General features: G+C 30.3%; 1 protein-coding gene across 1 annotated transcript in view; it reads right to left on the bottom strand.

The window, feature by feature from the left end:
- ZDHHC21 (zinc finger DHHC-type palmitoyltransferase 21) overlaps positions 1 to 12,497 on the bottom strand; it is a 66,179-nt gene that overhangs the window by 36,375 nt on the left and 17,307 nt on the right. The window contains exons 6-7 of the mRNA XM_051987296.1: positions 11,710 to 11,808; positions 2,948 to 3,059 (exon numbers count right to left, since the gene is read on the bottom strand). Of these exons, the coding sequence (XP_051843256.1) occupies positions 2,948 to 3,059; positions 11,710 to 11,808 (211 nt within the window). The remainder of the gene's footprint in view (positions 1 to 2,947; positions 3,060 to 11,709; positions 11,809 to 12,497) is intronic.

Here is a 12,497-nt window from a genome sequence, read left to right as displayed (position 1 = left end):
ATTATAATCAGAATAATTCATCAGCCTAATAGAAGTGATTCACTCTGACTCATTTTCCTAATAAAAATAACATACCCTAAGTTCTAAAAAATAAGAAAAATTACAACATATCTTCATTAGATCTTTTTCCTCCTAGTTAGAAATATTTCTAAAATCATGCTAATATGAAAAAGCTAATCCCAAATATTTCCAAAATACAGTTTTTAAAAAAGATAAAAGAGTTTCATGTTTAGAACAAAATTAAATAAAATACTTTTAATCTTAAACATTTCCAATTTTTAAAAACATCTAGCTAATGTTTTCACTATCAAGTAGCATTTTAACAATGTAAAATCACTAAATTTATTTTAATACCCTAACAAAGACCCGGAGGCCAATAAGATAAAGAATTCTAAATTATTTCACCATATCAAAGCAGAATTACTTTGTCAGCCTCTGGGAGGGAAATGATATAACAGAAGTTAATATTGAAGAATCACATTCCTGGTGATTCATCATATTAAATTGCTCCTTTAGAGAAGGAAATAATTTTCCACAACTTCATTTTCTAATCTAAATATAGAATAAGCTAGTAGAAATAGGGGTGTTTGTGATAATTATCATAATAACAATAAAATTTAAATTTTATTTTTTATTTATTAAATTTTATTGCATTAAATTTGCATTTAAAATAAATTGATTAAATAATGTAAAGTGCTAAGTTACATAAGAGTGTGTATATGTATAATCTTCATCCCTACAAAACACTTTAAAATCCTGGTGCTTTAAATATTTCTATTTTCATCCCTACTTCCTCTTCTAAACAATTTATGTGGTAATGTCTATAGCATTTATTTTTAGGATTGTGTAGATGAAGGAATCTACTTAGAAAGTTATAATCCTCTCCTCACTCATCTCTACTTCCTGACTCTCCCGTCTTTCTTTAAGTTACAATTAAAATCCCACATCTTACAAGAAGTTTTTCCAATTAACCTTAATGTTACTGCCTTCCCTCTGTTAATTATATACAATTAATCATGTATGTTTATAAACACATAAACATGCATGTGTGCTGTGTGTGCATGTATAAGTGATAAATTGTAAATCACATATATTGTATGCATATATACATTTATACATATAAATATAAAAATAAATTAAATATCTTCATTGTACATGGTGGTTTCTATGTAGTTTCCCCCATTAGACTATAGTCCTTGAAAAGAGAATAATTTTTGCCTTTCTTTGTAATCACAACATTTAGTACAGAGTCTAGCACATAATAAGCGTGTAATAATACATGCTTACTGTCTAATTATAAAGAAATTGTTTTATTAAATATCTGATAAAATGAAAACCTAGGATACTTACATTGAATAAAGATAGTAAAATCAAAGAGCCACTTGAGTTTTGATCTTTTAATCTGAAGTTTGCTAAATGAAAGAGCCCTGGAATGATTTCTCCAAACAGTTTTTTCTTTTAACTCACTTTTTCCAAATTTATGCCAGTTGATAAAACTTATATAGCCTTACATATTGAATGCCTTAATAGCTCTCAACCAAAAAAAGGCTAAATGAAGTATCCTTATTTTATTTACTGCCCTCCACACTCTCCCATATACCAAGAAACTGATTACAAATATAAAATAAGTTTTACACTTCTATAATTAATGAAATAAAGATACTCTGTCACCCAAGATTAAGAATTACTTTTTCATTATTTTTAAAAATAACGTTGTTTTCTAATGTTCAGAAAGTTTACAAATGGGTGGTTTTGTTGTACTTTTTATTCTCCACAAGGCTTAAATTTTGTTTTCTTTTTAAAGAAAGGATTTAAAGCTGGCACATTTTCTACATTTTCCTATTCAATAATCAGAAGCATTTCTTTGAACAGGAACTAAAACTCAAATGTGTGAAGCAATTAGAGTTAACTTTTTGTGCATATGATTTGAAACTGCACTTAAAATTAGATTTCTCAGAGGATAATGATATCTATTTTATCTTAACCCAATTTATTACATTGGGAGGAAAAGTACCATTGACATCTGTCACAAATCAAAAAAATTAAGCAATCTTTTGATTTTATACTATAATAATATATTTCAATAGCTTTTAAAAGACATTTTTCTAATGTCAGTAAATTTCCAACTCTAAGTTTTAACTTTGTAGACATTGTCTAGTCAATTTTTAGGCAAGTTATCAAAATCAATTTATTTTATTTCTATTGTTAAGTAAAGGGGCAAGATCAACTTTGGCTCAATCTCTGAATAATTACTAATAATACCGCATACATTTTGCAGTTCTTGTATTTTTTGTACACTTAATTGCATTCATATAAATTTGTGAGTGTCTATATATTCACACTAATACATACAAACTTATATATACCTAGACATATTTATGCCAAAGTATAAATGTTTATGTAGAGTAATACAAAGAAAACAGAATTATATACAATTCCTTGATTTTCATAGATATTTCAAGTTTTATAACAAATCCTGCAAAATTTCAAGTTTTAAAAAAATAAAGCTCAAAAGCTTATTTTTACCAAGTGTTTAGCTGCTACAAGAGAGCCCCCTATTGATCAAAAAGATCAACTTAGTTCTGTACTCAATCCCTGCCCCATCTACAATTCTCAGTAAATATGGAATTTCAGAAGTAGAAAAGAACTATACATGATGTATGTAAAGTCATTTTCAAACTAAATAAACAAGATATTTATTTTGATAAAAATTTAATATGAGAAAAGTAAATCTCATGGTGCAGAAAAAGGTATTGTTTGGGGGTGGGGGAATCTAGAAAAGGAAGGTGAATTGTTCTTTCCATTATCTATATACTGCCTGTCTACTATCAACACAGAACTCATCCTATTTTTCAACCTAGAAATGATTAGGAAAATTTAACAAGTCATTAAGCAAACAAACATAACAAAATCTAGAATGATTAAAAATTAATTAATCTTGTCTTACCATGGACAATGATGATCCATTCTCCTAACACAATGACCACATCGGCTGCAGTGATGGGAACGCTTTGGTCTCATCAAATTACATTTATTACATAATTCCCAAAATTCCCTTTCTACAAAAAAAAAAAAAAAATTGAATTTAATGACAATACTTCAATTTCAATTATATTAAGTTTTCATAAGAAAGAGGTCTATAAAAGCCTTATTTTCATCTATAAATAGATAGAATATCCTAAAAGGTATGCAGTGTGATTGCTAATCAATCCATATACCTCTTTGATGAAGGTAAAAGGAGGAGATAGCAGAGAATAAGATGGATAGTGTCATTCAGAGTTAGTACAGAATACAAATATTACTTCATCCCAATTGCTTGAGTGACAATCTGTAACAGAGGTAATATCCAATGATAAATTCTATGTAACTGACATACAAGCTTTTTTACTGTTATAAGATTTTGTTAAAATGAGTATATTCATAAAATTATATTTCTAATCTAAAAAACTGCAAAGTGAAATAGCTGATTCCCTCTCTATCTGTAATGAACAAATAATTTAAAATGCTTTGAATTCATTAGTAAAGAAGTAAAATAACATATCTATATCACCTCTATCCTACATCAGATATATTTCTGTTGTTTTGTTTTAATGGAAACTTGAGAATGTCAATGAATTTTATTTAGAGGGTAGAAATGTTTATTGTAGTAACTGAAATGATGCCCATAAAGAATTATAAATTACACAGTTTAGTTACAGTTCAGCTCTTCTTCCTACCCTACAATAAAAACTGTTCACTTTCAAGTCCTCTGACACTTACATGGAAACAGATAAGAAAAAATCAGGTACAGTGTTATTCTATATGGAATTTATTCTAACTGGTTAACAATGAACTTAAAGGGTCATCTCCCAAGTTAAGGGAAAGAGTTTTGTTATTCAGGTGTTTTATCTAAAATTCATTAATTAACTCAAATTCTAAAAATATTTATCAAACAATTGTGATCTGAAAGAGACCATGGTAGCCACTAGGGATGCTAAATAAAAAATGACAGTGTATGGACTCAAAAACATTGCAATCCAATAAGGCATGTAGACATAAATATGACAGAAATTAGTCCTTATAAGGAAAAGGAGTTTAGAAAAAAAAAATTGTAAGTAATTTAGGATAGTGCTCAGTTTCATAAAGGTTAGTAGGAAAACTTCATGGAAAAGGTAATACCTGAACTGGGCCTTGAAGGAAGAATATTTTAATGTTCAGAGAAATAAGGACAAAAAGCTTTCCAAACATAGTAAATAGGCTATATGAAATTACAAGACTGATCAATATAATACGGAAAGAAATAGTTGTCTAGTTTGTCTGAAGAAGAGCAAGATGAATTAAGGCTAGATATGTAGATATATGATCTTACAACTTTAATCACTTCGTTTAAGTTTATATTTTATCATTTAAGGTTTTTCAAACAGTGAAATAATAGGTTAAGACCAATAATGTATTTATAAAATTTTGGCAACTGTGTGAAAGTTGGATTGGTAAAGTCAGAAATAATAGGCTTGGAGATCAATTAAAAGACTATTTTAAGGAACTCCAAAACCTCATGCTCTGGAAAAGCTAAGCTACTCACTGGACTCTTTCCGTGAATCTCACCCTGAATGGGGAGAGCCTACTGTATCTAGGAGAAGAGAATAGAATAAGCATTTATATACTGCCTTCATAATAATAAACATTTGTGTAATTATTACATTACATATAATAAAAATAATAAAACATGTATAGACAAACAGGCACTGAGTCAAGCCGTTTTTATAAATATAACCTCATCTGATATATCTATCTAGCCCCAAACCTATCATGCCAGGCCATCCTCTGGCCAGTTGTCTTAGTCCATACACATCCTTACCTCCCTTTCCATTTCTTATCTGGAACGGTAGTCAAATCAAGTCTACTGTTATTTTCATAAAGATTCATATCAGTTGCTAAGTGATATGAGCAGAACTAGGAGGTTATATACTTCAACAACAATACTATGAGAGGATCAATTCTGATGAAAAGTGGCTCTCTATAACAATGAGAGGATCCAAATCAGTTCCAATTGATCAGTAATGAATAGAACTACCTACACTCAGGGAAAGAACACTGGGAAATGAGTGTGGACCACAACATAGCATTTCCATTCTTTCTGTCATTGTTTGCTTGCATTTTTATTTTTCTTCTCAGGTTATTTTTACCTTCTTTCTAAATCCGATTTTTCTTGTGCAGCAAGATAACTGTATAAATATGTATACATATATTGTATTTAACATATACTTTAACATATTTAACATGTATGAGACTACCTGCCATCTAGAGGAAGGGGTGGAAGGAAGGAGGGAAAAAGTTGGAACAGAAGTTTTTGCAAGGGTCAATGTTGAAAAATTACCCATGCATATGTTCTGTCAATAAAATGTTATTATAAAAAAATAAACAGAAAGTTAAAAAAAATTCACATTAGTTAAATACCCTTTTTTGCAATTCATCAACTCAATGACTTCTCAAAACAAAATACCTTCCTTGACACAATTTCCTTATGTGAGTCACATCCCCCAGTTAGGACATAAGCTTTTTGAAAGCATATTTTGTAAGCCAATTTTAAATCTGATTGTCAATACTTAGTACAAGGCATGAAACATAGTAAATATGTGTTAAATACTTTTATCTAACTAGTTAGAATACTTCTTTATTATAATATTTAAAGAAATGAACTTTTATCTATACTAGTCTTATTTTACCATTTGATTAAAAAAAAAAAAACCTCAGTTTTTCTCATTGGTGCAATGAAAATAACAATACAAACCTAACAATATTAATGTGGAAGAAATCACTTCACATATCAATCTTTAGTACAAGATGATATATAAATGCAGAGCATCATTATGAAAATGTGAGATAAAAGTGTAATTTATTCTAATGAATATTGTGTTTTGAAATTTTATCCACCATTATTTCTATTCTTTAATTCTGACTCTTTTTTTTTTTTAGCTCAGGGGACAGAACAAGAGTCAAAGAACAAAGACAATTAAATTTTATCTAGTCACATTAGCCACAAGAGATTAAAAAGATACCAACACTAATAAAAGTGAACAACTTCTTTTTACCCACCAAAAATCTTCAAGAAATTAATAATAATTATGCTTAAAACTGCTACTTTCTTAATAAGGAAGAATATAAAAATTCTTCACAAAGAATCAAAGTAAAAGGAAGCCAATCTTGTAACATCATTAATATAGATTTGATTCTTCAATAATCCAGTAAATCTGCGATTGCAATCATGTTCATATTCTTTTGAAAAATGCTTGCCTATGCTGTGAAACTTTTCTCATTCATATTTTCCCACTAATGTAACAGAGAGGATCTGAGGAATATGATAGGGGCTTTCTTTGTGTACTTTATATTGTGTAAATATCAATAAAACAAAGATAAAGTTATTCATTTAGCAATTAATCAGCAAGTATTCATTAAACATCTACCATGTACCAAGCATTGTGCCAGGTGTTAAGAATATCTTTTAAAGGGGCAGCTAGGTGGCACAGAGCAAAAGCCCTTAAGTCAGGAGGACCTGAGTTCAAATCTGATTTCAGACACTTAACACTTCCTAGCTGTGTGACCCTGGGCAAGTCACTTAACCCCAATTGCCTCAGAGGAAAAAAAGTGATCCAGAAATTTAAATTCTATCAGAAGAGACAATATATACCTATATAAATACACACAAAATGCAAGAAAAATAAAAACTAGAAAACACTAGCATTTGAAGGAATCAATCGAGATGGAAATTAGAGCTGTCAGCTATGTGATCAAATCACTTTTTATTTTCTAGTTATGTTGAACATCTCTCTGATGAAATCTTTATAACAGTTCTCCTCATTTGTTACATAGTGTTACACTTTACTAGTGCCAACATAAGCCTACCCCTTTTCCATTAGGATTCCTCAATTTCAGTTCTTGAGACTACAGTATTCCATGATTCATAGTCATAGTACACCATCTAAAGAACACAGTTAAAAAGAAGGGTTGTAGTATCTTAGGGAGGGAAAGGAGAAAAATTTGAAATTCAAAATCTTTTAAAATGAATGCTGGAAACTGTCTTCACATGTAATTGGGGAAAAATACTATTAATTTTTTTTTTTTAAGATGGTCCTTCATTTCAGAAAGAAACTGACTTCATAGTAACTAATTATGTTAAAATATAACTTATTTTAGCTTCCAAAATTGTTAATAAGCAAGAAACATTGAATACTATATATATATATTCTGCTACAGATGTATCTAAAGAAGATATCAATAATGTGGATACAATGTATCCCTCATTTGAGTCTGCTTATTTTATCAGTACCAAGAATGAAAAACTCTCTACTTTTATATGAAATTTAAAATGTTTATTTTAACTAATAATTAAATTCAAAATTCATAGTTCCTATCAATTCCTTTGTTAATAAAAAAGTTACATTACATAACACAATAGAAAAGCTCAACTTTAAATAATTAAAATCAATAACATCAGATTGAGACTCATTTACAATGTCTCCTTAAAATTAGTCACAAATACATCATTTTTAAAAACGTTAGCTAATTCTCTAAAATGACTAAATGTTAAACTTTATCATTAATGGTACAATTGCTAATAATGACTACAATAAGCATCATTCATATAATAGAAGGTTTCCTGATTTCAAATCCAGCAGTTTATCTACTATGTAATGTGCATTGATATATTAAAGCTTATAATTTTGTGGTCTGTATCACAAATACCTACACAAACAGGATGTTTCTTTGTTTGAACTAAAAGTAATTATTTTTCTATTCCCTCTACTAGTTATTCAAGACATTATAAAGAACATTAAACTGTATTTAAAAAATCACTGCTGTAGAAGGTAAAAAATAATTTTCATTGAGATCCCCTAACATAAATATAAATATATATATATTTTATAAATAGCTATGAGGAAAAAATTCCATCTATCAAGACCCTTCTGAAGCAAAAGATGATTTGGGGATAGAGAGATTGGAATGAAAAACCAGAACTTCAGAAAGTTATGAATATCATTTTCCAAATTAACCTGTCTTACATGTTTAAATATCCTTTCTTCTCATTTTTTCCTGGCCAAAAAAAAAAATGTACTGGTGCCTTTTCTTATGTCAACATTAGCACCCAATGATTCCTCCTCCTTCCCAACAAATATAATCCTCTGTTGTAACTAAGATATATAAGCAAGACAAAACAACCTAACCAAACAAAAAATGGCCAAGTTTGACAGCAAATACTTCATTTTGTAATCATACTTCATCACTCTATGCCAAAAGTAGATAGGCATGTTTCAACATTACTCTTCTTTAGTCTGTCATTAATAAAATCTGAAACTTTTGAAAAAGTCCATAGTAGGTATCTAGTCTATTAAGTCAGGTACTCTAGGATTTTCTGAATTAGTAACTAATATCTGCAAATATACAGATCAAGCTGATTGAATGACAGTGAAAGCAAATACAAAGTCAAGAACCTCTTCTATAAGTTTTTCTGTTTTTCCACGGATAAATTATTATCATAGACCTCTGTGACAATATAAAAAGAAGATGCATATATATTTTTTTCCTATAAAAATAATTCTGCTAAAAGTTTTGTAGCAAAAATTCCTGGATAAACTGAGATACATAGTAGATCACTTCCAAAATTCAAGCTAGTACTTTTAAACATAAGACTTAAATTAAATCTCAAATGTTTTCAACCACCACTAATGAAGTGTTTTCAATCACTAATTAGTCAACAAAATGGGAGCTGACTGACTGGCTAAAATAAAATGCTTCAATCTTTGATGATGTCTTTAATATCCATATATAAATAATAGAAATATTAGTAATTATAACCAAAAGATCTTAGCTAGTTCATCTATATGATAAATAAGAACATAAATTTGTAATATATTAAAAGCCAGCATTTTTACAGCACTTTATATACATTATCTAATTTAAATAAGGCTCAGTTGTCTCATTTACCTGAGAAGCAGAAGTTATAGGCATACACTATCACATCTAACTGAGTTTTTAGTTAAAGAAATTCCTCGACTATGTTAATAAAGAACAAGGGAAAAGAAGGTGCTCTCTGAAAAATGGTCTTAATTTTTTCAACAAAATATGAGGCAAGACTGTCAATTGAGAGTGGCAGGTTAGGAAGAAGCTATGTGATACATGAGAGTGGATGAAAAGATTTGGAAAAACAACTGTGGTAAGCAGATCAGTGAATCAATGAGGGAAAAATAAAAGAATTGTCCTGCTGCAATGAGGACTCGACTCTGGTTGAGATCATGTCCTATAAATTTGTAAGGGATGCTATCAGCTTAGTTTTGTGATTAGCAGCACACATGTAGGAACAAAAACAAGAGACAGTGGGCGTCATCCAATGCTATGATTTGGCAAGGCAAGACAGGATAAAGCAGCCAGGGATTCAGAGAAGTAGACAGTATAAAGATAAACTGGTTCAACAACATTTCAAGATAGAGAAGGGAAGAGAGCACAAGGAGAGCTAAGGATGATGGCCTGGGAAAAAACAGAGGGGTGGAGTGATTAGAGGTTACACAGAGGACAAAAAACAGGGTTCGGAGTTAAAAGGCAAAGGAAGAGGTGAAATGACAACAGATTTGTATCAGGTAAAGGAATTTCAGAGTTCATAAACATAGATGTAGAAAACTTGTGATGGCAAGAAGGAAAATAGGATAATTTCTGTGTGTAACTATAGTGCAATGGCAGGGTAGATCATGAAAAATGAGTAAATGAAGGAATTGGGAAGTTAGGGAGTTTGAGGGACTATCAATATATACACTGAAATCCTCTAGTAGGAGGGCAGACATTGAAGAAAGATCTATACATAAAAGTTCAAAGAAGGAAAGATTATTGAGTGATGACAGCGAAGGGAAAAGCCTAGAAGGGAACAAGGAGTATTCCACTACAACCAGTTTCTCAGGAGATGTGAGTAAGAGTGCAACCAGCACCAGAAAGGCTAGTCTTTGAAAAGGCAGTATGACAAGCCTATAATACACTCTCCTTCCTGATTACCTCCAAGAAGCCCTAGTCTCCTTCAAAGATCAGATCAAGCTTCAATCTTTATATTAAATGTTTCCTGATTCCAAGATGCTAGTACATTCTTTTTCCATCTGAAACTATCTTGCATTTGTAGATTTCTGTTGCATATGGCTATGTACACGTTATATCTTCCTAAAGAATATAAAATCCTTGAGGGCAAGGACTGTTTAATTTTTTTAAATATATATTCCTAATGCCCAATAATGTACTTGGCACATGACAGCTGCTTAATGAATACTTGTTCATTGATTCACTAATTGATTTAAAATCCTAATAACCAGAAGCAACTGAAAAAGGTAACACTGTTTCACAACTCCAAAAACTTGTTAATCAGGGAAGAATTCTCTTTTTGACAACAATTGTTAGGAAAACTGGAAATTAGTTCATTAGAAATTAATTAAATCAACATCTTATAACAATTTAAGTTCAAAATGCAAATATGACCCTAATATAAAAATTATATCATAAAGCAAGTTAGAAGAGAATGAAATTAAGTGATTTTAAAATTATAGCTAACGGATGAATTTTTAAAGAAACAAGTGGCAGAGGAGTTCATGTAAGATGATGGTTCTAGCTACAAAAATTGAACACTTTTGTACATATAAAGGCAATAAAATCAGAAAAGAAATTATAAAGTGGGGGAATATTTTCAACAAATATTACTAATACACAAGATATGTAAGAAACTTTCAAAAAAATAAGTAGGATGCCTCACCAAGAGGCATCCTAATAGACAAGTGACCAAAGAAAATGAATAGTTTTATAAAGGACTGCAAACTATAAATGACCACATGTAAAGAGACTCTAAATCACTACTAGTAAGAGAAGTATAAACTAATGCAACTTAAAAAGTTTTATCTCATATCACATAAATGAGCAAAGATGGCAAAAGGTAATATTGCAAGATAAAAATATACATCTTGGTGGAGTTATGAAGTAATCTAAACAATTCTGAATGTAAATGTGAAATTATATAAGAAATATCACCAAACTACTCGTGTGCTTTGACTCATTGATTCCACAATTAGGAAAAGATTACAAAGAGGGGAAATACAGAAACAAAGGTTTTATATACACCAAAATATTCTTGTGGTAGGGCCCCACCGCCCAAAAAAAAAAAAAAGAAGTAAAATTGGTGTCCATCTCCTGGAGGACAGCTGAAAAAATTATGGCATATATAAAGTATGAAGCAAAATATCAAACATATGAGTAATTCGGGGGGAAAAAAGCAAGATTCTTTGTACTGATGCAGAGTGAGATAAGCCAAACCAAGAACAGTATCAACATTGATACAAAGTAACTGAAAAAATGACAAAAAGGTAAATGGAATAACTGAGTAATTAAAAAAAAAAAATGATGGTTGTAGAGAATAAATAGTGAAATATACCTTCCCCTTTTGGTTAAAAAGATAGGAGGACTACCAGATTAAAATACCATAATAATATTGTATACATTGTCAGATGAGGTCATTGTCTCAGATAAAAGTTTTTTGCTTAATTATATCTTTTTCAGAAGACTTAAACCTGGAAGGAAAGAGGAAAGGTTGAAAAGATTATGCCATAAAGACATAAAAAAAATCAATATCACATGTTAAATAAAAATAAGAACATCATAAAAAGCTAATCAGCTAAGAATCAAGTGCAATATTTCTGAAGAATAGAATACCTCCATGTGGAATCTTTGGATTTTCAGGAAGTCTTCCTGGATCAGTTATTGAGGCTCTCACCAAGGCCACCAAGCAAAACATGGCAATACCATAGAAGACTGAAAAAAAAGAGACAACCACTTACTTTATTGATAACTATATTTACATTGTTAAAAAAAAATGTACTTTAGGATATATTTTGAAAATGAAGTAAAGACATATCAGTCCAAAAAGACATATCGATCTAAGTTTTATTTGGTGACCAATTCATATTAACAGTATGTATTATAGGGTTAATCCACATTACCCAGTCTCAAATATATTTCTTATCATCTCATGCCTCACCATAACCAAAGCCTAATGTGAATCTCTCTATTTCTAAGATCTTCCTTACTCCAATCTAGCATATGATTCTGCTCTTTCAAATCCTTGTTCAAAGATTTCCAATAGTTTTCCATTTCCTAGTGTACAGCATCCACATTCCATACCTTGATTTTAGAGGTAATCTGCAATTTGATATCAATATAACCTATCTACCCCAGACAAACTGGCTTATTTATTGTGCCTCTTCTGCCAGCCTGGAAGCTTTCTTCCCTCCAAAATGCCTATAAATTCCTCACCTATCCTATAAGCACTTCAGGACTGCCTGCTCCAGGAACCCTTTTCTGATCATTTGATCCCAGATTAAGTTCTTCCTCCTCAGATCTCCTTTGTCTACTAACATGTATATTACCAATCAAAACCACAGTTGAGATGGCCTTCATAATCTTATTAACAAATTTTTTTGGGGGGGACAAGAATTTAGATA

This window comes from Antechinus flavipes, chromosome 1 (genome assembly GCF_016432865.1).
Source record: "Antechinus flavipes isolate AdamAnt ecotype Samford, QLD, Australia chromosome 1, AdamAnt_v2, whole genome shotgun sequence".
NCBI classification, from domain to species: domain Eukaryota; kingdom Metazoa; phylum Chordata; class Mammalia; order Dasyuromorphia; family Dasyuridae; genus Antechinus; species Antechinus flavipes.
This window is presented reverse-complemented; position numbering and strand designations above follow the sequence as displayed.